Here is a 23,199-nt window from a genome sequence, read left to right as displayed (position 1 = left end):
GCAAGAAATAAACAGTGGGTTAGGTTTTAACTATAGTGGGTTATTCTCCACAATATTAACAGAAGAATAGGCACACTATCCCTTTAAGGAAAAGAAAACCATAAAACCAAAACCTACTCCCTTGTGAGACTGACTACACATGACATCCCTAGTAACCACCTGGGTAGCTAACCTACTTCAAGATTTAAACAATATTCTATTGTCTAGAATAAGATATCAAGTCCTTATCTGTCCTGAGCGAGTTCAGGGAATCCCTCTGGACACGGCAGAACTCAGCTTCCTCATCTGGTCTCGAACACCGGTTCCTTGGAGCAGGGCCGCATCCTGCCATTTGTTCATGATTCTATTTTGTGTGTGTGATTCCCAGATGGTCCCAAGACCCGGCTCCCTGCAGGCCTGGGAACCAGACCAACCAGTGTCCTCCTGGTTATGGAAAAGTTTCTCTTTGTGGCAGCTTCCTGTTTGCCTTTAAACCCCCTGTTCATCCAGGAGTTCTTTCTTAACTAGCTGCACTAGTTAACAGACCCTGGCTCTCTTTCAGCTTCAGGCCTCTTCCACTCTGTCCCACATGTCGGAGCACTGGCACGTGCGCCGGGCTTCCCTCTGCTGCTGCGCACAGAAGCTGAGCAAAGCTTCCTTCCGGCACGCTGACATCACATTGGCCCGGTACGCACCGGCGTTGGTCAAGCTCGGTGTGGCCGGGCTCCCTGCAGACCCCGGGCCGTCCCTTCTGTACCCCCCTGTCGGCGGCCCTGATCCTGTAACCACTACTCCTCACCACTAGCATTGAGTACACTTAATTAGAGGCTTTCTTTTTCAGTTTGGTTATGTACTATTCAGTTTGCCCTTAGTGCACCGTACTAGTTCACTTTCATTCCCAGGTTGAGCGAACACACCTATTTGGTTGTACATAATAATATAACACATCATGGGCATAAGCACTTCAGACATAAAAACATTAGGAACATGAGTCCCTGCCCCGAAGAGCTTACAATCTAAGTGGTAAGTAGGAAGAGCAAAGAGAGACAGTAGGAAGGTTTTCTGGTAAGTATATCTGCATGGGGCCAAGGTCAATGTATGGTGTATTCTATCAGCCACACTTCTATCCACATACTTCGTTAAAGAGGTGTGTTTTAAGATGGGTCTTGAAGGGGGATAGAGAGGGTGCTAGGGGAAAGGCATTCCAGAGGTGTGTGGCAGTGAGTGAGAAAGGTTTTAGGTGGGATAGGGCTGTAGACACAAAAGGTGTAGAGAGAAAACATCCTTGAGAAGATTGCAAGAGTCGGGCCGGTGTATAGCGAGAAATTAGGGCTGAAATGTATTGAGGTACAGAAGAGGGAATAGCCTTAAAAGTGAGGATGAAAATGTTGTGTGTAATACGGGATTTGATACGAAGCCAGGAGAGGGATTTCAGCTGAGACAGATTTAGGAGAGAGTAAAGGGATTCTAGTAGCAGTGTTTAGTACAGATGGAAGGGGAGACAGCTGAGAGGCAGGAAGGCAGACAACAGAAGGTTATCATAGGCAAGACGGGAGAGAATGAGAGCCTGCATTAGAGTTTTTGCAGTAGAGTAACATAGGAAAGGGAGCATCTTTGCAACATACTGTAGAAAGAGGCAGAAGAGCCAGTCTTGGGAGAAAGTATAAAGAGCTCTGTTTTTGACATGTTAAGTTTGAGTCTGCAAAGGACCATCCAGGTTGATATAGCAGAGAGACATTCAGAGACTTTGGTCTGTACAGCAGGTAGTAAGTTCAGTGGTTGAAATGAAAATGTGTGTGTCATCAGCATATAGGTGATATTTGAACCCAAGAGATGTTATACGGTCACCTAGAGATAGTGTGTAAAGAGAAAAGAGAAGTACAGACCCATGGGGTACCCCCACAGAGAGATCAAAAGAGGAGAATGAGGTGTTGGCAAAAGAGACAGTAAAAGTACGATTAGAGAGTTAAGAGAAAATCGAGGATAGAGCTTTGTTATGGATACCAAGTGTATGGAGCATGTGAAGGAGAAAAGGATGGTCCACAGTATAAAAGGCTGCAGAGATGTCAAGCAATATGAGCAGCATGCAGTGTCCTTAGTTGTCTTTGGCAGCATGGACGTCATTGGTTATTTTAGTGAGGGCTGTTTCTGTGGAGTGAGCAGTGCGGAAGCCAGATTGTAGAGGTCTAGGGGAGAATATGAGGTGAGAAAATGGAGCAAGCGAGAAAATACAAGGCGTTCAACGAGTTTAGAGGCAAAAGGCAGGAGGGACACAGGACGATAGTTAGAGAGACAGGTAGGGTCAAGCTTGCTGTTTTTGAGTAATGGTATAGCTGTTGCTTGTTTGAAGGAGGAAAAGTTACCAGAGTAGAGGTAGGAGTTGAAAATATGCGTGAGCGTAGGGATTAGGGTAGGAGTGTAACATGGACTTAAATAAAGCAGCCTCAGAGCTCTGAGAATCCAGCAGAGAGATAGATAGTTAATTGCAACCACTCTATTAGCTAGACTCCATCTGGACTAATGAGAGCTCTGTAAAAAGCCTCATGTGAGACACAGGAGAGAGCTTCCTTAGCTCACATTTGGGCTGACATAAGGAGAAGGAGGACTGACCACAGTTTTTCCTGAGCATACAACTATGCTGACAGAGGAAAGACCCGACTGTTATTCCTGGGAGCGGTTTGACTGCAAAAGCCTGCAGCTAGAGAACCAGATAAGACTTTCTTATACATTTGCTCCCTAAGAAAGATGATATATCTTTTTAGGACTGGGAACTGGCTTAACCAGCCAGCCACAGCTTGATAGGGCATATACAGTACTGTCTAATTATTCTCCAAAGTGGAGCAGGTTTTTCTTTTATGTTTTATGTTTACAGTGTTTAAAGGAACAGGCAATAAAGCCTTATATTAATTTTACCCTAAAACAGTCTCCATTTGCATACCTCTGCACACATCTTTTACAAGGAGCAAGAGGTTTGCGGAGATGGGAAGGAATGGAGTCGAGAGGGCAAGTGGTAGAGGGAGAAGAGGAGATCAGTAGAAACACATCCTCCTCTGTGACAGCGGAAAAGGAGTTGAAGAATGCTGGAGATTGGAAGAGGTGGAGAATGTGATGAGGATACAGGGGGGATGCCTTTACGTATGGAATCCACATTTGTCTTTAAATAGTCAGCAAAGTCCCGAGGTGAAATGGAGGAAGAAAACAGGTAAAAGATGGTGGTCTGAGAAGAGACTGAAAGACAGAGAAAAGTTGGCGTGTGTTAAACTTCTGCATGTTGATTAGTGAAAAAAAGTAGATTTGTTTAGCCTGGGAGAAGGCAAACTTGAAACAGAATAGGATACATTTGTAGTGAAGGAAGTCTGCGAGAGGGAGATTTCCTCCAGAGACATTCAGAGGAACGAGTGCAGGAGCGCAGCATGTGTGTGGCAATTTAGCCAGGGTCTGAGGTTAGAAGGGCAAGAATGGCAGCGAGAAAGAGGGGAGAATAGGGCAGAGATGTAGTTCCTGGCCAGGTTGTCAGAATCTGGGGCAAAGACAGGAATGGTAGGAGCGCAAAATGGAATCAAAAGCTGGTAGTTAATAGAATGCAGGTGTCTGCAAAAACAAAGGGTAGATGGAGGTGGAGAAAGGGAGAGGTGAAAGAGAAAGTTAGATGAGATGCTGGTCAGAAAGAGAAAAGGGTTAAATTAAGAAATTAGAGAAACAAAAGTCTTTTGTGAAAACCAGGTCTAGGTAGTGGCCATCTTTGTGGGCGCTGGCTGCAGGCCATTAGTGAAGGCCAAACGATGACGTTAGAGAGAGAGGTTAGCGGAAAGCCCAAGGGAGGGTGGGATCATCAATATGACAACTGAAGTCCTCAATGTCAGGGTTCTGCTCGCCACAAACCAGGGTCGGACCGCGAGGCTGAGGTGGGGTTATAAAAGCACCGACCTGAGACCGCGCAGGCTGATCCGGATTGCGCAGTTCGTAGTCATATGTCGCAGGATCAGGATTAGAGAAGACAGCGTCGTCGTTGTACAAGCCAGGGTCAGAACAGGAGACGTCAGGATAAACATTGTCCATGCAGGAGTTCGGCAATAAGGAGATAGGAGAGACCCGCTTCAGCTTAGGAGCGCGGGGTTGGCCTTTGCGCGAGCGACGACCATGGCCCATGGTGCTGGTCACAGGAGATGGTAGGCAGACCAGAATAGCACACCGTCTTGCTGCACGGGTGCACCAGTGCTACAACGCAAAAGTCCTGAGCGGGCAAGGGAATCCACTGTTTCAGCGCAGGAACCAGGACACGGCCTCTCTATATTAGGGAAAGAGTAGGCCCCAGGAACCAGGAAGCTGTAGATACAGGGAAACCTCCGCTTCAGTGCAGGAATCCAGGAGACTGCAGAACGCAGGGACGAAACCTCTACTTTAGTGCAGGGGAACAGAAGCTGAAGGACGCAGGGAATACCTCCGTATCAGCATAAGGGAACAAGCGGCTTGAAGGGAGCTGAAGGATGCAGGACGTAACCTGGAATCAGCATGGGAGAACAAGCGGCTTGAAGGAAGCTGAAGGACGCAGGGCGGAACCTGGTATCAGCAAAGGAGAACAAGCGACAGCTTGTGGCAAAACAGTTGACATCCAGTTAGGACTATGCTCGGCAAGGAGCATTATGGGCAAGCAATACTTAAAGGCCAGCGGGCCAATCCCCGGCGGGGGTGTGAAGGTCCTGCCCCTAATGAGTGAATGCAAGTATAGTTTGCAATGAAAGGCTGCACAGCTGCAGTAGATACCAGAGGGAGTGTGTATTGCTTTGAGTGAATCCAGGCTGCAGCAAACCTCAGGAAAGCTGTTCCAGAACTGCACCGGTCTGCAAGGTAAGGTAACCAGTAAACCGTGGAGCGGATTCCTTACACTCAAGAAGAAGAACAGGGGAGTCTGAGGAGAGAAAGATGAGGAGCCAGGATTCAAAGTGTGAGAGGAAGACAGAAGGGGATGAGTAGAGGTAGGTAATAGATAACCGTCACGTGGTTACAAGTTGAAATTACTAATATATGTATACAGCAAAAGGAGAGATGAAGACAGGATTAAAAATGTCATTCCTGAGAAGAGAAAGATTAAATCTATTAGGATCAGAGATAATCTTCCCTGTTAAACTACACACTGTATGCCACTTAAAAAATGTCCACTTTAAGGAGGGCCTCTTTACATGTAGGCTTCTGCCACTACTTCCAGCAAGGTGAAGACTAATACTGCTGACTCACTTCCAGCCCTAAATCTGGCTGCCACACACACACACTCAGATACTGACTCTAATGTGGTGGGTGTATTCCCCCTCCTCCATCCAACTAACAGCGGTAGTAGACTAACCTCAACTAACTGCAGACACTAGCTCTCAGGGGAATTAGTGGGATAGTATCCTGCCCACTTTCATTTATTTCCAAATGGTGTTGGTCTGACGAGTTGTGATGGTCTGGAACTGATTAATTGTGGGTCCCTTTTCCGCTTTATCCTAACGCCAGGTGCAGGAGAGCCTTTGCCATGCTCCACCTCACCCTATCCCTGCTAAATTGCCTCCTCTTACTCCCCTAACCATCCTCCTCTCCTCCTTCCATCCTCCTCTACTTGCCACAATAATAAAAACTATATATATATATATATATATATATACACACACACAAATGAGGGGGAAGGTTAGAGAGGGGGGCAGGGAGAAGGTGGGCGCTCAAAAACCCAAAGGTAATACAAATAGGGTAAATCAGGAGTAATCCATGAATTTAAAAATGTATTGGATCAGGAGGCATAAGTGTATTCAATAAAATTGGGATCAATATATATAGATTTTAAGCTCATCTGCGCAGGGACTGTGTCTAAAAAATCCTATATACTGCGTACTGTGCTCTATACTGCAATTGTGGAGCACTTTGAGGCCCACAGAGAGAAAAGCGCTTTAAAATATAAAGTTGTTACTATATTATTATTATTTAATGCAAAGAGAAAGGGAATCCCAAAGCAAGAAATAGGTCACACAATAAAAATATATATAGTCTTATAGTCTTGATGATGACAGGGAGAAATAAAGTCACAAAATATAGTTCAAAAGATTGAAGCCCTCAAAGTGATAGGAATAGGGACTCTGTTGCTGCAGCTTCTGAAGGGAAGGAGAGGGGGGTTCTTCAAGTTCTCTCTTAAATAAAATATTATTTATTTAAAAAAAAGTACTCTTCATTTCTGTTTTTAGATCAGCAATATTTTGTAAACCTTTCTAAAATGAGATGAAAAGAGCATTGTCCCAATTTTTGACCGTTTTAGAATTTCTAGAATATTTCAGCCACAGCCTGGCTTTATACAGTTGTAACGGGTATTCCCCCTACCCCAATCGCAGATAGAGTGCATGTGAGGGGGAACTTATATGTTACCAGGTGTGGTGCATATACCTGCAGGTTCACAGGAGGCCTGAGCCTCCGCTGATGGGAACCTGGGGTGAATCCTCTGGAACGATCTTTCTTACAGCGCCTCCACCTGTGTAGGATTCTAGGAGTGTAGAATGCACCTCACACAGGACCCGCATAAAGTAACCACATACACAGGAGTATACGTATAACCGTTTACTATATGAAGCAACAAACCATAACACATTACACATGCATCAGCAACAATAACTGTGTCACTCTGTAACACTACTCCCCAGGGGTGATAACCCCACACCATGTACCAAAGTCCCCAAATGTCATTCACTCCCACTTAGGAGTGTATACCCCGTGCCCACCACCGTGTCCACAGTATACCCCTTGTCCCGTGGTCAGCGCTGCCATTATGTGTGAATACTCTGTAGTTGGTGCACTTAATTAACAATACATGCCCAGTGCGGCTGCACCTGGGCGTTCAAAGAATCTTCAAAAAGGATCTGACGACATCTTGGGAGACGTCCGGTTCCACCAGCGCGGTGCTCAGTCAGGGCTGTATACCGGGGTATGATTCCGCTCTCTGTGGAGTAGACCGGATCCCAAGCCTCGGAATGGGAAGCGCAGCATTCGCTGTCCCTAACTGTACTGCTGACACTAAAAGGGGCAGGGTCCCTAACCTAGGCCCTGTCCCTGCAGTGACACAATCTACTGAGTGGCTCAGGGGTTAACTAGGGCCTAGGGGTCTGCTGGCCTAGTGCAGTGGGTCACTGACCCCTGCACCCTCTCCTCCTTCCCCTAGACTCTCCTTCAGCCAACTAACCTGGACTTCGCACGCGAAATGTATCAATCCCTGAGAGCAGGGAGATACTCCAGCCCTATTGGCTCCCTGGCGTCATGTGGTGCGCTCCTGGGGCTCATGGGAAATGTAGTCCCTTCCAAGAGCCTTCCCTGGTAGGCTAGTGCAGCGCGCGCGATCACTGCGCATGCGCAATGCCTCTGATCGCTGTCGCATCTCCTTCCTGCACTGCGCATGTGCGAAGAACAACATGGCGGCGCCCTGCACTATCGGGCCGCCGCGGAGCCACAGGAGCGCTCCCTGCTCGGCCCCCACCCTTCAGAAATGCTGGCGGGTCCGCCGCTTGGCTCCGACGGCACTCACCCTTGCCCCTGACAGCGGAGGTAAAGGGGGTCCGGGGCTACACAGTATTGACACGAATGTACCAATGTTTATACCTGCATGATTTACTGTAACTAACCTGTGTCAGGTATGTACTGGAACAAGTTTATTTAAATCTCTATATAATATTTACATCAGAGATATAGCCAAGTCATATTTCTGTAGTAGAATGATGTTGTGGATCTATAGTGAACTTTTAGACAAACGTGTTTTCCTCCATGAAGAATTCATGATGAAATAAAAGTTATAGTAAACACACACGTACAGGTGTTCTGATTATTAAACTTCTGTAGATTGCAAATTTTCTTGCAACAAAACTAAAGTATGCATATAGCTACCAAATTCTGTTTTTTTTTCTTCTTTTTTCTATGCAGATGTACAATGAAATTATAGAAGCACTTGAAGATGCTGGAAGAGATGATTCGGTTCTAACTGTCTTAACAGGTACAGTTGTAAGTAACCAACTCTGATGTACTGTATAATGGTTAGTCATATACAGTCTTAACAATGTCAAAGCCCAAACCCACTACATTATATATGTACCCCTGTATATATGTAGCCCCGGTCCCCTTGAGCTTCCCGAGATCCCCCTGCTTGCGGTCAGCGCAGTCGCGAGTGCCGCCGGAGCCAGCGACAGACCCGCCGGCTGCTTGCAAGGGTGGGGGCCGGAGCAGGGAGCGCTCCGAGGCTCTGCGGCACACCCGGCTAGCGGGGGCCGCCATTGTGTCTGCTCGTGCATGTGCAGTGGTCGCGCATGCGCAGAAGGTGTGCAGGAGTTGCGGCGGCCATTACCAAGTCGCGCATGCGCAGAGGAATCGCGCACACGGCCCCAATGTATCTGTAGCCTCTGCGGGACTACAAGTCCCATGAGGCTTAGGGCCAAAGACACCAGGTGTCCCAGAGTGGCCAATGAGAGGCCAGGATTTCAGAGAGGGGATATAGATACTTTTCGCAGGGTTTGGAGAACGGCAGTTGGAGCTGGGAGCAGGAAGGGGGAGGAAGGGTGTAATGAGCAAGTTGCCCTTACACCAGGTCAGGTCACCCCCAGGCCCCAGGTAGGTCCCACTCCCCACTAGGTTAGTGGGTAAGGCATAGGGAAGGCCCCTTAGGTAGGGACCCTGCCCTTAAGTGTGGGTAGTCTTGTCAGGGACACAGCTGCAGTGCTGTGTGCTCTGACAAGGAGAGGCTGAATTGCGGGAGGAGGAAAGGGAAGCGTGGGGGAGAAGCCACATTAGCAGAAGGGAACCGGAGGGCAAAGGAAGAGGTAGGGTGGGTGCATGGGGTCCGTGACCCACCTGCATAGGACAGATCTTCCCTGAGGGCCCAAATAGATTCCCTAAGTCACCGTAGGTTGCAGACTGCAGGGAAGCCCTATAGTGATAGGCACATCATCCCCTTACTGAATAAACAGCTAGGGACAAGTGTGCAGAGTTGCGGTTGCTGCAGTCATCTGGGACCAGGTTGCTGAGCATCGCGACATCAGACCAACTGCGCTGGTTCGGCGGATCCTTTTCGAAGCTGTTACCGGTCACCGAAGGTATTTACAACAAGTGCACCAACACCGGTCAACAGGCGATGATCCCGCCTTAGGGAACACTCTTTGGGGACACTAAGTGGAGTGGCCAAAGGACTGAGCCTATATTCATATTGCAATATATGGACACGGTGTGTGGGCACGCGGTGAGGGGACAGAGACGTTACTCCCTATGAGAGTGGCCGAGGCACTAGAGTCATAGTACAAGTTAATGAGTGTGTATTGCCATATAAAGTATAAGGGTTATTCTGTGCGTTCAGTAAAACAGTTCGAGCATTCAAATAGCATGTGTGTTGTTATGTTTCTTGCCCAGGGGAATCTTACATGATGGTGATCCTGGGTAAGTGTTACCCCAGGCTCCCAGCTAGCGGAGGCTCAGATCTCTTGGAGCCACAGGTGTGTGCAGTGCCCATAGTGTCTTTAGAGCGTCAGAAAAAGGGATACATTTGGAGGCGCTGCTGAGATCTCAGACCTGGGGTGCCCTTTTTTTTTCTCAATTGTGTTTATACGTTTTCACCATGTCGGAACCCCAGATGTCGGTTCCAGATCCGATTCCCGAGTCGGTTCTAGAGCCAGAACCAGCTGAGAAAGGTGCGATTGGCCTCCACAGCGGGGAGATCGATGCTGTTAACCCCCCTTGCGCCCCCACGGAGGTTTTGGAGGCCCTGTGTGCACTGACTACGGTTCTAGACTCTGCTCTAGAACCGCAAGATTTTTGAGGTACATTGACCAAAATGGACACCTGCGACGCTGTGGTCGCACCGAGTCAATGCGCTATACCAGATGTTCCAAGGGGTCCATGCACCCCGGTTCTAGACTCAGTTCCACCCCCAGAACCGCAGATTCCAGAATCACAGGGTAAGGTGTCTATATCCCCATCCTCTCTTGGTAATTCCAGAGACCCACAACTCTTGGTGATGCGCCTGCCGGCGGACCACTCAAGTGTAGCTGAGGACAACGGGCTGATTGCCCCATATACTGCGGACTCTGCTGTGGGCCCGTGGGCCCTACTGTGGCCGGTCCGGTCTGCCACGATGGTATCATCGGTCCCAGGCTTGGGATCAATACCTGCCAACGACGACAGGGGCGAGTTGACTGCCCCAGGGGTGTCGGGTGTGAGCTCCCCGGTGATCACGGAGCATGGTGGCTCCAAAGGTAGGGTCACCCGGGCGATGGGCTCACCTCGTCAACGCGTCCTGGTGGAGGTGTCTCCCCATGAAGATCTCTGCAGACCATGGAGCAGATTTGACCTCATCAAGGTATCCCGTACAGCGGCCATGAGCGACGCTTACTCCTACACGTGGAATCTCCAAGCTTTTTCGCCTCAAGACATGGGCCTGCACGTAGACATTGTGATGTCTCCAGAAGACGTCACCGCTAAAGAGATTGCTGGAGCGAACCAAGACTGTGCTGTGACTGCTCTGGTAATTATTGCCTCCTTCATGCGCACGATGGAGCGCTTCATTCACCATGTGGTGGACCGAGGAAAAGAGCACGACCTCCTGGCCTACCTCATCCATGCCACGGATGGCCGGGTAAATGTCTGGCACCAAGACCCCTTACTATTCCTTCTACCAGGGGGAGGAGATGGTTTGGGATTAGAGACTGTAGCCCCCGATCATGAGCTCCAAAAGACTCCCAAGAGTCAATCACTCAGTCAGTTAGAGGTACCCCACTATGAGACTCAGCTGGCCTTGGGTATCAACGTGATTATGTTGGGTACCGTTGAACAAGAGCATGTGATTTGCTGTATAACCTATGCAATGCATTTTTCATTATATAACTCTCTGTTATATGTCTGCTATGCAAGCGAGGTTGTTGGGATTTTACCAGGGGGAGTGTGTAGCCTCGATCCTCTTGAGCTTCCCGAGTTCCCCCTCCTTGCGGGCAGCACGGTCACGAGTGCCGCCGGAGCCAGCGACGGACCCGCCGGCTGCTTGCAAGGGTGGGGGCCGAAGCAGGGAGCGCTCCGAGGCTCTGCGGCGAACCCGGCTAGCGGGGGCCGCCATTGTTTCTGCTCGTGCATGCGAGGGGTCACGCATGCGCAGAAGGTGTGCAGAAGTTGCGGCGGCCATTACCAAGTCGCGCATGCGCAGAGGAATCGCGCACACGGCCCCAATGTATCTGTAGCCTCTGCGGGACTTCAAGTCCCATGAGGCTTAGGGCCAAAGACACCAGGTGTCCCAGAGTGGCCAATGAGAGGCCAGGATTCCAGAGAGGATATAGATACTTTTCACGGGTTTGGAGAACGGCAGTTGGAGCTGGGAGCAGGAAGGGGGAGGAAGGGTGTAAGGGCTCTTACACCAGGTCAGGTCACCCCCAGGCCCCAGGTAGGTCCCACTCCCCACTAGGTTAGTGGGTAAGGCATAGGGAAGGCCCCTTAGGTAGGGACCCTGCCCTTAGGTGTGGGTAGTCTTGTCAGGGACACAGCTGCAGTGCTGTGTGCTCTGACATGGAGAGGCTGAATTGCTACATCCCAAATCATAAATTATTTTGTTGTTACTATATGAATTTTCTCTGTTTTTGTCTGTTTTTTGTCTGTTTATTCTTCTCATAAGTATGGGTCGTTTAGTTTAATCCTTTGGCAAAACATTTCAAGCCTGCAACCACATTAAGGTAGATCCTGACAGCAGGTCCTACACCACCAATGTTATACTGTGTTCTTTGTATTTCCTCCACTACATAGAGATACAAAACCATAATATAGCCAATAGCATGAGATGCATGACCTTTGCTGTATATATATTTTTTTGCACTTTATTTCTTAGATATTTTTTTTCACTATATTTATTAGGGCACTTCAGTTTTGTAACCAATTATAACTGCACTATAGCTCACATACAACACATATAGTGCTCCTAAATAGTAACCCCTGAGGCACCACATACGTCACGCATCCAGTGCTGTTGCCTATAGTGTTGTTTTGTTTCCTCTTCTGTCTATGCAGTGGAAGAAATACAAAAGATACAGTATAAAATTGGTTGTGCTGGAGCTGCTGATAGGGTCTACCTTGATGTGGTTGCAAGAACAGAAGAGAATAGACTGAAAAATCAATTAATTAAAGGAACATTGCAAAAATCCTAAAATTAAAAAACATGTTCAGGGAATAGGGTAAAAGGGGACGATAGACAGCACTCTAATAGTGTTAAATGTATGCAATTGCAGGGTGCATGGAACAAAAGGGGACCCTTATTCCCCTGTATAATACTAACAAATCTACGTAAGTACCAGCACTCACTGTTTAATAGCTAAATGATGAAAACAGTTGTAATGCAGAATAAACATTTAATAATAAAACGAACCAGAAATAAATCAAATGTGTTTGCAGAAACCAGTATCACAAATGGGCATGTCACAAAGTGAGGGATGGGGGGGGGGGGGAGGAAAAGGGGAAGAAACATGAAACACAAGGAATATACACAAAAAACGGAGAACAGAAAGTATGCTAGGGGGGCGACGTTTTGAGGGACTACCTCTTCATCTGGCCCATTCCCCCTGGTCCAGAAGGTCCCAGAGGTACTTCCCTAAGCCTCCCTTCCCCTATAACTGGTCAAATCAGACATCCCTGAAAATAGATAGCAAACATACAGTGTAGGCTAAATACAGTTAAACAGCTAATAGCAGGGGAGCAAGAATCCACTAAAGTCAATGCCAGTAGTTCAAGTACCACAAGAAACTGTAGGCGAGCACAAGGAGCAGAGCCACAGAGGGTTTGATTACTGTCTTCATTTGCTATTCCCATTAAGCTTTCATTGACTGTTGTGGACTCCTGGAGCTTCTTTGCAAGCTGCTTTCTTGCAAGCTGTGTTCAGCCTTTACTGTACCATTGCCCACAGTTCCTTGTGGTACTTGAACTACTGGCATTGACTTGTATTATCAAAATATTTTACACAATATAAAATGTATATTGTAGTGCAAGTGCCCAGCTAGTCCTGGGCAACTCATGACTAGTTATTAATATAATAGTTATGGGGGGGGCGTGGGAGAGGCATGAGTCCGTGCCCCATAGGGGCATTTACACATTTTAGCAGGATCATACATTGAGCAAAAAATGTAAGTGAAATAAATTGTAAATTTATTCGCAGGAAAAGGCAGACACACAATGATACACAAACTACATAAGACAAGACACATTTACTGGGGGTCTGGGGTACAAAACTAGACTTTCCCAGTTGCAGGGGCTCCTAAATAAGAAGCTTACCCTGACGTGACGTAGCCTGGAACTCAAATCGGCATGAAGTTCCATACGCCACCGCTCCCTTCTCTCCAGAGGACTTGAATCTGCTTGACCGGGACTTAGCTCCAAACGTCCTGGAACTAAAATCAGCTTGAAATCCCAGCCACGACCGCTACGTTCCTTTATGAGAACTTGGTGCCATTCGTGCAAGCGCATCTTTTTCCACATTCAAATCTCTCGCTGCAGTTCTGGCGCTTAGAATCTCACGAATGGATTGGCTGAGGCTTTCTTATAGTATTTTGGAGTTCATCCACAAAATACTACAGCCAATCACAGCGTAGGAACTTTCTCAGTAGCCAATCAGAGCGATGCCGGTACTGTGAAGTTTTCAAAGGGAGATATTGCCGGGACAATGTGTCTACATGTATCCAGGAATCAAGCATGATTCCCGTGTTCATTTTTGGGGTATCCAGCAACTCTAGTCCCCGACTACCTAGACACATTCTGACAACACTTTCTCCGCAAAACCCGCCTTGAAACTCATACCCTAGCAATCCCTGCTCGCTGGCATCCCTGGAAAGGTAAAAACACAAAAAATCTTTATTAACGCATTTTACAGGTTTTGCATTAAACTGTATTGGGCAAAAGAGCTGACACTCCCGAACCCCAACACATGGATCAGAGATAACCAAACGGGCTTTAAACCTTTATTGAGAGGCTGGTTACCCACTCACCGTCACAGCATACAACCTGTTTTTGGAGCCTGAGGCACAGGGAGATAGCGTGACTTGCCCAAGGTCACAAGGAGCTGACACCGGGATGTACTTCAAACTCAGTGTCATTGTTTTCAGAGTCGGTGCCCTTACTCACTGGGCCACTCCTTCAGCCCACTACACTACCTACCCCCCTACACTACCTACCCCCCACCCCCTTGCCATTTTAAAAGTCTAGAAAGGCATTGCTTTACTATATGCTAAGGCAAGCAAGGGGCTTAACCACCCTTTCTGGGGCTCAAGAGTTGACATTACTTGTTGAATTTAATTATTTGTCTGTCCCCCTGCTTGACAATACATGTTTTTGTTTACCTGTAGGATCTGGTGACTATTTCAGCAGTGGTAATGATCTAGGCAATGCTATTGCACATTCCCTGAATAGCCAAGAAGAAAGGATAAGAGACTCAATTATTATGATAAGGTAAGTAGATGTTTTTCCCATTTTTATTTGTTCTACATAACCATATAGCAGTTTAGGCAGCTCTGGCTCATACACAATTTATGTTCTGTTTCACAATTTATTGGCATACAAACATTTGGGACACAAGATGACACAATGTTAGTCTCTTCAGTCACAGAGGGTCTAGCAATCTGCAGTCCCTAGTCTTACACTTGGAGGGATCTGCTCAGCAATATAAATATGTTAACTTCTTTATATTGAGAGTTGTACCTAATAACAATTGCTAAACAAAACAGAATCTGTTCATTGTTAGGCTGGGATTATGGTGCTGGTGTCGCTGCGTGCACGCGCCTTGCAACCACTCTGCTGCATTTTCTTATGGGAGCTACCCCTGTGCCTTCGCGCCTACAGGCGGAGAGGCACGTTAACGCAGGAGCATTTTGAAAATACAACAAATGTTGTATTTTCAGGCGGCTGCCGCATGATGTCAACGCACGTGAGCTGGTTCAGCCAATGAGGGCGAACCAGCTTCGTGACGCCCCTGCCATGTGTCTACGATCTCCTGCAGCCAAGTTCACAAATCGCTTGGGCTGCAGGAGTGCACGCGGTAGCGCGCTCGTTTGCCCGCGGCTGCGCAGGGACCATAATCCCAGCCTTAGGCAGCAAAAGATTATGCCAATCTTGTCCACTATATGGTGTTTACTGTCACGTTGCAGATATTAAGACAGTAATAAGTAACTGAAAAATATTTTATATCGCCTCTTAGTCATGGGTTAATCTGCCAAACATTGTTGAAGAAATATGATTTGGAAATGCTCAGAACTTTTCATCTGGCCCAATTTTTTCATATTTGATATTGATATTATTGCTCTGTCGCTCATATTTCACTTTTCCTTGTTTTACTCAGGAAGTTTGTGGGTAAATTCATTGATTTTCCTAAGCCTCTCATAGCCATGGTAAATGGACCTGCCATTGGGATCGCTGTGACTATCCTAGGGTTGTTTGACCTTGTGTATGCCACTGACGGGGTACGTTTCCGATGTTATTTATTTACTAGGTCTAAATGCACCACTGACCGTGTTTGACCTCGTTGTCTTCTAAAGCTCAATAATGAGACTTTGGGAAGTAAATAGGGGCTAATGCTTCAATCATCCAATAGTGCACACATGAGTATTACTGCAGTAGCCAACCACAAATTGAATTTGGTGGAAAAAAGCCCAGCAAATACTTTGTTTGAATACAGATTGTACAGTGATCAATCATTCTATATTTTGTCTAACATGTTTGTTAACATGTTTAACCAGTTAGAGTATATTAGTTCATTTACTCATATTGAATTATACTTGGGGAGATACATTATAGGGTAGAAAGAAATCTCTGTATCTGCCAACAGCAGCATTTATATTTGTTCTTGTCACTTTGTTGGCACTTGGTTATGCACTGAGGGGTCTATTAAAAACTGAAAGATGGCAGAAAAGATTAAATCAATGTAAGTACATACTCTTTCAATTACTTACATGATTATTGCGCATTTGTGAATTACAGTACATATATAATCATTTGTAAACAAGACTGGAATCTAGGGCAAATATTGAGGTGATATTTCCATCAATACACCCTACTCTTATCCCTGCTCATTAAAATGTGTGTCATTCACCAGAACAGACGTTTTGCTTCAAAGAGCCCTATTCAATAAAGGGCAATAGGGCTACTCTGGTGCTATCCCACTGAAAGCCATATAGACCCCAAAGTCCGTAGACTTGCTTTGGACAGATACAGAGAAACATATTAATTGAAGGTGGATAAGGATCATTTGGACACAAACATCAGACTCAACCAGAATCTAATATCTCCCTTATGTCAGTAGCCAAATAAACAAAAAAACTATTAACCATTTCAGTGCCACGGGCTACAGACCTCCCTGCACTGTAACCATGTGAAATAGGTGAACAAAAGAAAAGTGCGCAACAACAATATATAAAAATAACGTGATGAATGTGATACAGTTAAATAGGTGACCTTGTGTATAGTATGAATATTTATGGAGCGTCTGCAGCTGTGACACCAGGGATGGCTCTGGTCCCCCCTAAATGCACACAAAAAAACAAGAAACACCGCACAACGCTCATAGTGCATTAAATGATATCTTTAGTAACCAAAATAAGAAGGTAAGTATTGTGCGTACATAAAACAAAATTTAAACAAGCATTTCAGGGTTATTGTTACCCAAGCACCAACGGACGCCTGTGATGGTCTCGTGGCACTCTCCTTCTCACTCCAACAACCTCGATGTAGGGCCTGGAAAATCTCCACTCCAAACGCTGGTGTTTTGGCCTCTCGCCTTAGGGAAAGGCTAGTGCAGCTTCAGCAGTCCAGAAAAAGACCTCCGCTTATATGCGTTGTGCCCGTCACTGCATAAATCTCGTGTATAACGGAGCAGCGGAGTACACGCGGTTTTGCGTCCTGGTCGTGAGCTTCTTCCGGGTCTGTGACGTCACAAGATCGCGAGACTTCGTCGCAAGTCTGCAGGACACCGGATCAGTTCTCTGGGAGTGCTGGGATGTAGAGGGTTCGCAAATGTCATCAATCCTACGCGTTTCGAAACCACAGAGGGTCTCTTCATCAGGGAATAAAGACTTATGAGTCTATTGGCATTTTATACCCCTCCAGCGTCACTGATTAGTCCCTCAATTAGGGTTTGAACCAATCGCAACGCAACGGGGAGGAGTCAGAAAGCTCCATGGCAACAGAGAATGCATCCTAACATAAAAAAACTAAAAACAACTTTATTTAAACATATAATAACAAACAATTTCAAAGAGAGGACTCTAAAATAAAGAAAAAAGAATTAGTACACACTAATATTTGTAGATGTGTTGGAATATATATAGTGATTCTAAGAACCACCAACAGAATTATATTCGAAAAAGAAGCACGAGCTAAAAAATCAATAGATACCTTAAAACCATAAATTAATAAAATGTTAAAAAGATTTTTCTTTAAAAACTTAATATATAAAATATACCAGCTCAGAATTTAAATGTAATTTCTAAATACATGACCTAGCTATATCACCAGTGTGAGGTAGTCAGTAAAGGGACCATATATCTATATCCTCATTGAGACCTCCCGGATATAATGTGCCCAATTTATATATCCAGAAGGTCTCTTGAAAGGATAAATCCTTAACCCTATCCCCACCCCTTCTGCTCCTGGGCACGTGTTTGATACCCTTAAAGCGCAGGGATATGGGGTCTTTATTGTGATGTAAGGCATAGTGCTTAGAGAGGCTATGAGTTAACAGACCATGTTTTATGTTTCGTATATGTTCTTGTATACGTGTTTTTAATTGGCGTTTAGTGCGCCCTACATAGAACAAGCCACACGGGCATTCAATTAAATATACAATATGATCCGAATTACAATTAATAAAATCAGATATTTCATAAATTTCCTCAGTTTTTGGACACACAAGAGTTTTGCTATTAGAGTGTAAGTGTTTGCACACTGAACATTTTCCACATTTGAAGTTTCCACAAGGTTTTTTAATATTTAACCATCTTTTTTCTCCCACAGGTGTAGTTTTAATATTTATGTCACTAGGGGACAGAGCATTCTTTAGATTTTTTGCTCTTCTATAAATAAACCTTGGGAACTTAGAAATGTGTGTTCCCAAAATTGGGTCATTTGACAGGATTGACCAGTGCTTCTTTACAATCCTCTCTATATGTGAAGTCATGGAATTATAATTTGTAATAAAAGCGACATTACATTTTTCCTCACTTATAATTTGTTTCTTTTGATGTTTCGTTTTTGGAACGAGCATTTGATTCCTATCTATTTTTCTCACCCTATCAAGATCATCAGTAAGTTTTTTGAGGGGATAACCTCTTTCTAGGAATCTTAAGGTTAAGTCACCCGCCTGTTCTTCAAAGTCTGTGTCCAAACTACAGTTTTTTCTCAACCTGTAAAATTGGCCCCCAGGTATATTTTGAATCCAAGATTTTTTATGGTTACTTGAGGCCATCAGGAGGTTATTTGAATCCACTTCCTTGAAATAAGTTTTACTTATAAGGTTTCCCTCATCAGACACCCTCAAATTCAAATCTAAGAAGTTAATTTCCTTGACACTTTCCACATGGGTAAATGTCAAGTTTCTGGTGTTATTGTTTATATACTTCAAAAAAAGGCTTACAGAATGTTGGTCCCCATCCCACAGACATATAATGTCGTCTATAAAGCGACGCCAAATAATGATATTTCCTCTAAAGGGATTGTTATTAAGGATGCACTTATGCTCCCATTCTCCCATATACAGGTTTGCGAAACTGGGGGCAAATCTAGTGCCCATCGCAGTTCCGCAAACCTGCAGGAAAAATTCCTCCAGAAACATAAAATAATTATGTTTCAGGATAAAGTTGATGGAATCCAGGATAAAGTTTTTGTTTAAACCATGTAATTCGGCATCGCTAGATAGAAAAATTTTTACCGATGCTAGGCCCTGTTGATGTGGTATATTAGTGTATAGGGCCTGCACATCACAAGTTAACCATCTATACGAATCCTTCCACTTTAAGTTTTGTAACAAGTTGAGCAATGACGTGGAGTCCCTTAGATGGGAGGGGAGTTTTTCGACATAGGGTTGCAAAAAGTGGTCAACATACTGGGACAAATTGGCTGTTAAACTATCTATACCTGAAATTATTGGTCTGCCTGGGGGATTTGTTATTGATTTGTGGGTTTTTGGGAGGTGATAAAATATCGGGATCTTGGGGGAACTTGTAAACAAAAATTCATACTCAATCTTGGTGATAACACCAGACTTTAATGCTTGATCCAACAGTGATCTAAGTAAATTTAGAAAGTCCACTGTTGGATCTTTTTTAAGCCTAGAGTATGAAGTGGTGTCATTCAGGAGTCGCAAAGCTTCTCCTTCATAGTCCTTTCGGTTCTGTAGAACGACACCACCTCCCTTATCCGCCTGTCTAATTATCAGATTATTATTCTCCTTCAGGAATTTTAATGCTAAATTTTCTTTTTTAGTGAGATTATGTTTTATGTCACTCGACTTCATATTACTACTCATTAGATTAAAGTCATTGTTAACCATGTTGAAAAAGGTCTCAACATGGTGACCTTTAGAATGGGAGGGGTAAAATTTAGATTTACCCTTAAAGTGCGTGTGCCTCAAACCTTGTGTGAGTTCTAAATTCTCACCTATAACAACCTCGGGTGGAACAATAGACACTCCTGTTTTATTTGGAACTTCATTACCTTCCTTATCTAGTTTAATAAAATGTCTCTTTAATGTGAGGTTTCGCATGAATTTTTGGAGGTCAGTGTATAATTGAAATGAGTTCGGTAGGCATGAGCGTGAAAATGTCAAACCCCTGTCTAGAACCTTTTTTTGGTCAGTGGTTAAAATAACTGAGGATAAGTTAAAAATACCACGAGAGGGAGATGTCACACATCTTTCTCGTAGCCTCTTTTCTTTAATTCTGGCCCCTCCTCTAGTTCCTCTTCTGGTAGGGTTCTTTTCTTTCTCTCCCCTGACAGAGATTTTTGGGAGGTTTCCACACATTCCCCCTTCTTTGTGTGGAAACCTCCCAAAAATCTCTGTCAGGGGAGAGAAAGAAAAGAACCCTACCAGAAGAGGAACTAGAGGAGGGGCCAGAATTAAAGAAAAGAGGCTACGAGAAAGATGTGTGACATCTCCCTCTCGTGGTATTTTTAACTTATCCTCAGTTATTTTAACCACTGACCAAAAAAAGGTTCTAGACAGGGGTTTGACATTTTCACGCTCATGCCTACCGAACTCATTTCAATTATACACTGACCTCCAAAAATTCATGCGAAACCTCACATTAAAGAGACATTTTATTAAACTAGATAAGGAAGGTAATGAAGTTCCAAATAAAACAGGAGTGTCTATTGTTCCACCCGAGGTTGTTATAGGTGAGAATTTAGAACTCACACAAGGTTTAAGGCACACGCACTTTAAGGGTAAATCTAAATTTTACCCCTCCCATTCTAAAGGTCACCATGTTGAGACCTTTTTCAACATGGTTAACAATGACTTTAATCTAATGAGTAGTAATATGAAGTCGAGTGACATAAAACATAATCTCACTAAAAAAGAAAATTTAGCATTAAAATTCCTGAAGGAGAATAATAATCTGATAATTAGACAGGCGGATAAGGGAGGTGGTGTCGTTCTACAGAACCGAAAGGACTATGAAGGAGAAGCTTTGCGACTCCTGAATGACACCACTTCATACTCTAGGCTTAAAAAAGATCCAACAGTGGACTTTCTAAATTTACTTAGATCACTGTTGGATCAAGCATTAAAGTCTGGTGTTATCACCAAGATTGAGTATGAATTTTTGTTTACAAGTTCCCCCAAGATCCCGATATTTTATCACCTCCCAAAAACCCACAAATCAATAACAAATCCCCCAGGCAGACCAATAATTTCAGGTATAGATAGTTTAACAGCCAATTTGTCCCAGTATGTTGACCACTTTTTGCAACCCTATGTCGAAAAACTCCCCTCCCATCTAAGGGACTCCACGTCATTGCTCAACTTGTTACAAAACTTAAAGTGGAAGGATTCGTATAGATGGTTAACTTGTGATGTGCAGGCCCTATACACTAATATACCACATCAACAGGGCCTAGCATCGGTAAAATTTTTTCTATCTAGCGATGCCGAATTACATGGTTTAAACAAAAACTTTATCCTGGATTCCATCAACTTTATCCTGAAACATAATTATTTTATGTTTCTGGAGGAATTTTTCCTGCAGGTTTGCGGAACTGCGATGGGCACTAGATTTGCCCCCAGTTTCGCAAACCTGTATATGGGAGAATGGGAGCATAAGTGCATCCTTAATAACAATCCCTTTAGAGGAAATATCATTATTTGGCGTCGCTTTATAGACGACATTATATGTCTGTGGGATGGGGACCAACATTCTGTAAGCCTTTTTTTGAAGTATATAAACAATAACACCAGAAACTTGACATTTACCCATGTGGAAAGTGTCAAGGAAATTAACTTCTTAGATTTGAATTTGAGGGTGTCTGATGAGGGAAACCTTATAAGTAAAACTTATTTCAAGGAAGTGGATTCAAATAACCTCCTGATGGCCTCAAGTAACCATAAAAAATCTTGGATTCAAAATATACCTGGGGGCCAATTTTACAGGTTGAGAAAAAACTGTAGTTTGGACACAGACTTTGAAGAACAGGCGGGTGACTTAACCTTAAGATTCCTAGAAAGAGGTTATCCCCTCAAAAAACTTACTGATGATCTTGATAGGGTGAGAAAAATAGATAGGAATCAAATGCTCGTTCCAAAAACGAAACATCAAAAGAAACAAATTATAAGTGAGGAAAAATGTAATGTCGCTTTTATTACAAATTATAATTCCATGACTTCACATATAGAGAGGATTGTAAAGAAGCACTGGTCAATCCTGTCAAATGACCCAATTTTGGGAACACACATTTCTAAGTTCCCAAGGTTTATTTATAGAAGAGCAAAAAATCTAAAGAATGCTCTGTCCCCTAGTGACATAAATATTAAAACTACACCTGTGGGAGAAAAAAGATGGTTAAATATTAAAAAACCTTGTGGAAACTTCAAATGTGGAAAATGTTCAGTGTGCAAACACTTACACTCTAATAGCAAAACTCTTGTGTGTCCAAAAACTGAGGAAATTTATGAAATATCTGATTTTATTAATTGTAATTCGGATCATATTGTATATTTAATTGAATGCCCGTGTGGCTTGTTCTATGTAGGGCGCACTAAACGCCAATTAAAAACACGTATACAAGAACATATACGAAACATAAAACATGGTCTGTTAACTCATAGCCTCTCTAAGCACTATGCCTTACATCACAATAAAGACCCCATATCCCTGCGCTTTAAGGGTATCAAACACGTGCCCAGGAGCAGAAGGGGTGGGGATAGGGTTAAGGATTTATCCTTTCAAGAGACCTTCTGGATATATAAATTGGGCACATTATATCCGGGAGGTCTCAATGAGGATATAGATATATGGTCCCTTTACTGACTACCTCACACTGGTGATATAGCTAGGTCATGTATTTAGAAATTACATTTAAATTCTGAGCTGGTATATTTTATATATTAAGTTTTTAAAGAAAAATCTTTTTAACATTTTATTAATTTATGGTTTTAAGGTATCTATTGATTTTTTAGCTCGTGCTTCTTTTTCGAATATAATTCTGTTGGTGGTTCTTAGAATCACTATATATATTCCAACACATCTACAAATATTAGTGTGTACTAATTCTTTTTTCTTTATTTTAGAGTCCTCTCTTTGAAATTGTTTGTTATTATATGTTTAAATAAAGTTGTTTTTAGTTTTTTTATGTTAGGATGCATTCTCTGTTGCCATGGAGCTTTCTGACTCCTCCCCGTTGCGTTGCGATTGGTTCAAACCCTAATTGAGGGACTAATCAGTGACGCTGGAGGGGTATAAAATGCCAATAGACTCATAAGTCTTTATTCCCTGATGAAGAGACCCTCTGTGGTTTCGAAACGCGTAGGATTGATGACATTTGCGAACCCTCTACATCCCAGCACTCCCAGAGAACTGATCCGGTGTCCTGCAGACTTGCGACGAAGTCTCGCGATCTTGTGACGTCACAGACCCGGAAGAAGCTCACGACCAGGACGCAAAACCGCGTGTACTCCGCTGCTCCGTTATACACGAGATTTATGCAGTGACGGGCACAACGCATATA

The 23,199-nt window shown here is 44.2% G+C and overlaps 1 protein-coding gene across 4 annotated transcripts in view; it reads left to right on the top strand.

The window, feature by feature from the left end:
- LOC142487076 (enoyl-CoA delta isomerase 2-like) overlaps positions 1 to 23,199 on the top strand; it is a 51,117-nt gene that overhangs the window by 7,275 nt on the left and 20,643 nt on the right. For all 4 annotated transcript variants that reach the window (XM_075585770.1, XM_075585768.1, XM_075585767.1 and 1 more), the window contains 3 exons: positions 7,909 to 7,978; positions 14,337 to 14,439; positions 15,326 to 15,446. In XM_075585770.1, coding sequence (XP_075441885.1) covers positions 7,909 to 7,978; positions 14,337 to 14,439; positions 15,326 to 15,446 — 294 coding nt within the window. The remainder of the gene's footprint in view (positions 1 to 7,908; positions 7,979 to 14,336; positions 14,440 to 15,325; positions 15,447 to 23,199) is intronic.

The sequence above is a fragment of the Ascaphus truei genome, chromosome 2 (genome assembly GCF_040206685.1).
Source record: "Ascaphus truei isolate aAscTru1 chromosome 2, aAscTru1.hap1, whole genome shotgun sequence".
Classification (NCBI taxonomy): Eukaryota; Metazoa; Chordata; class Amphibia; order Anura; family Ascaphidae; genus Ascaphus; species Ascaphus truei.
This window is presented reverse-complemented; position numbering and strand designations above follow the sequence as displayed.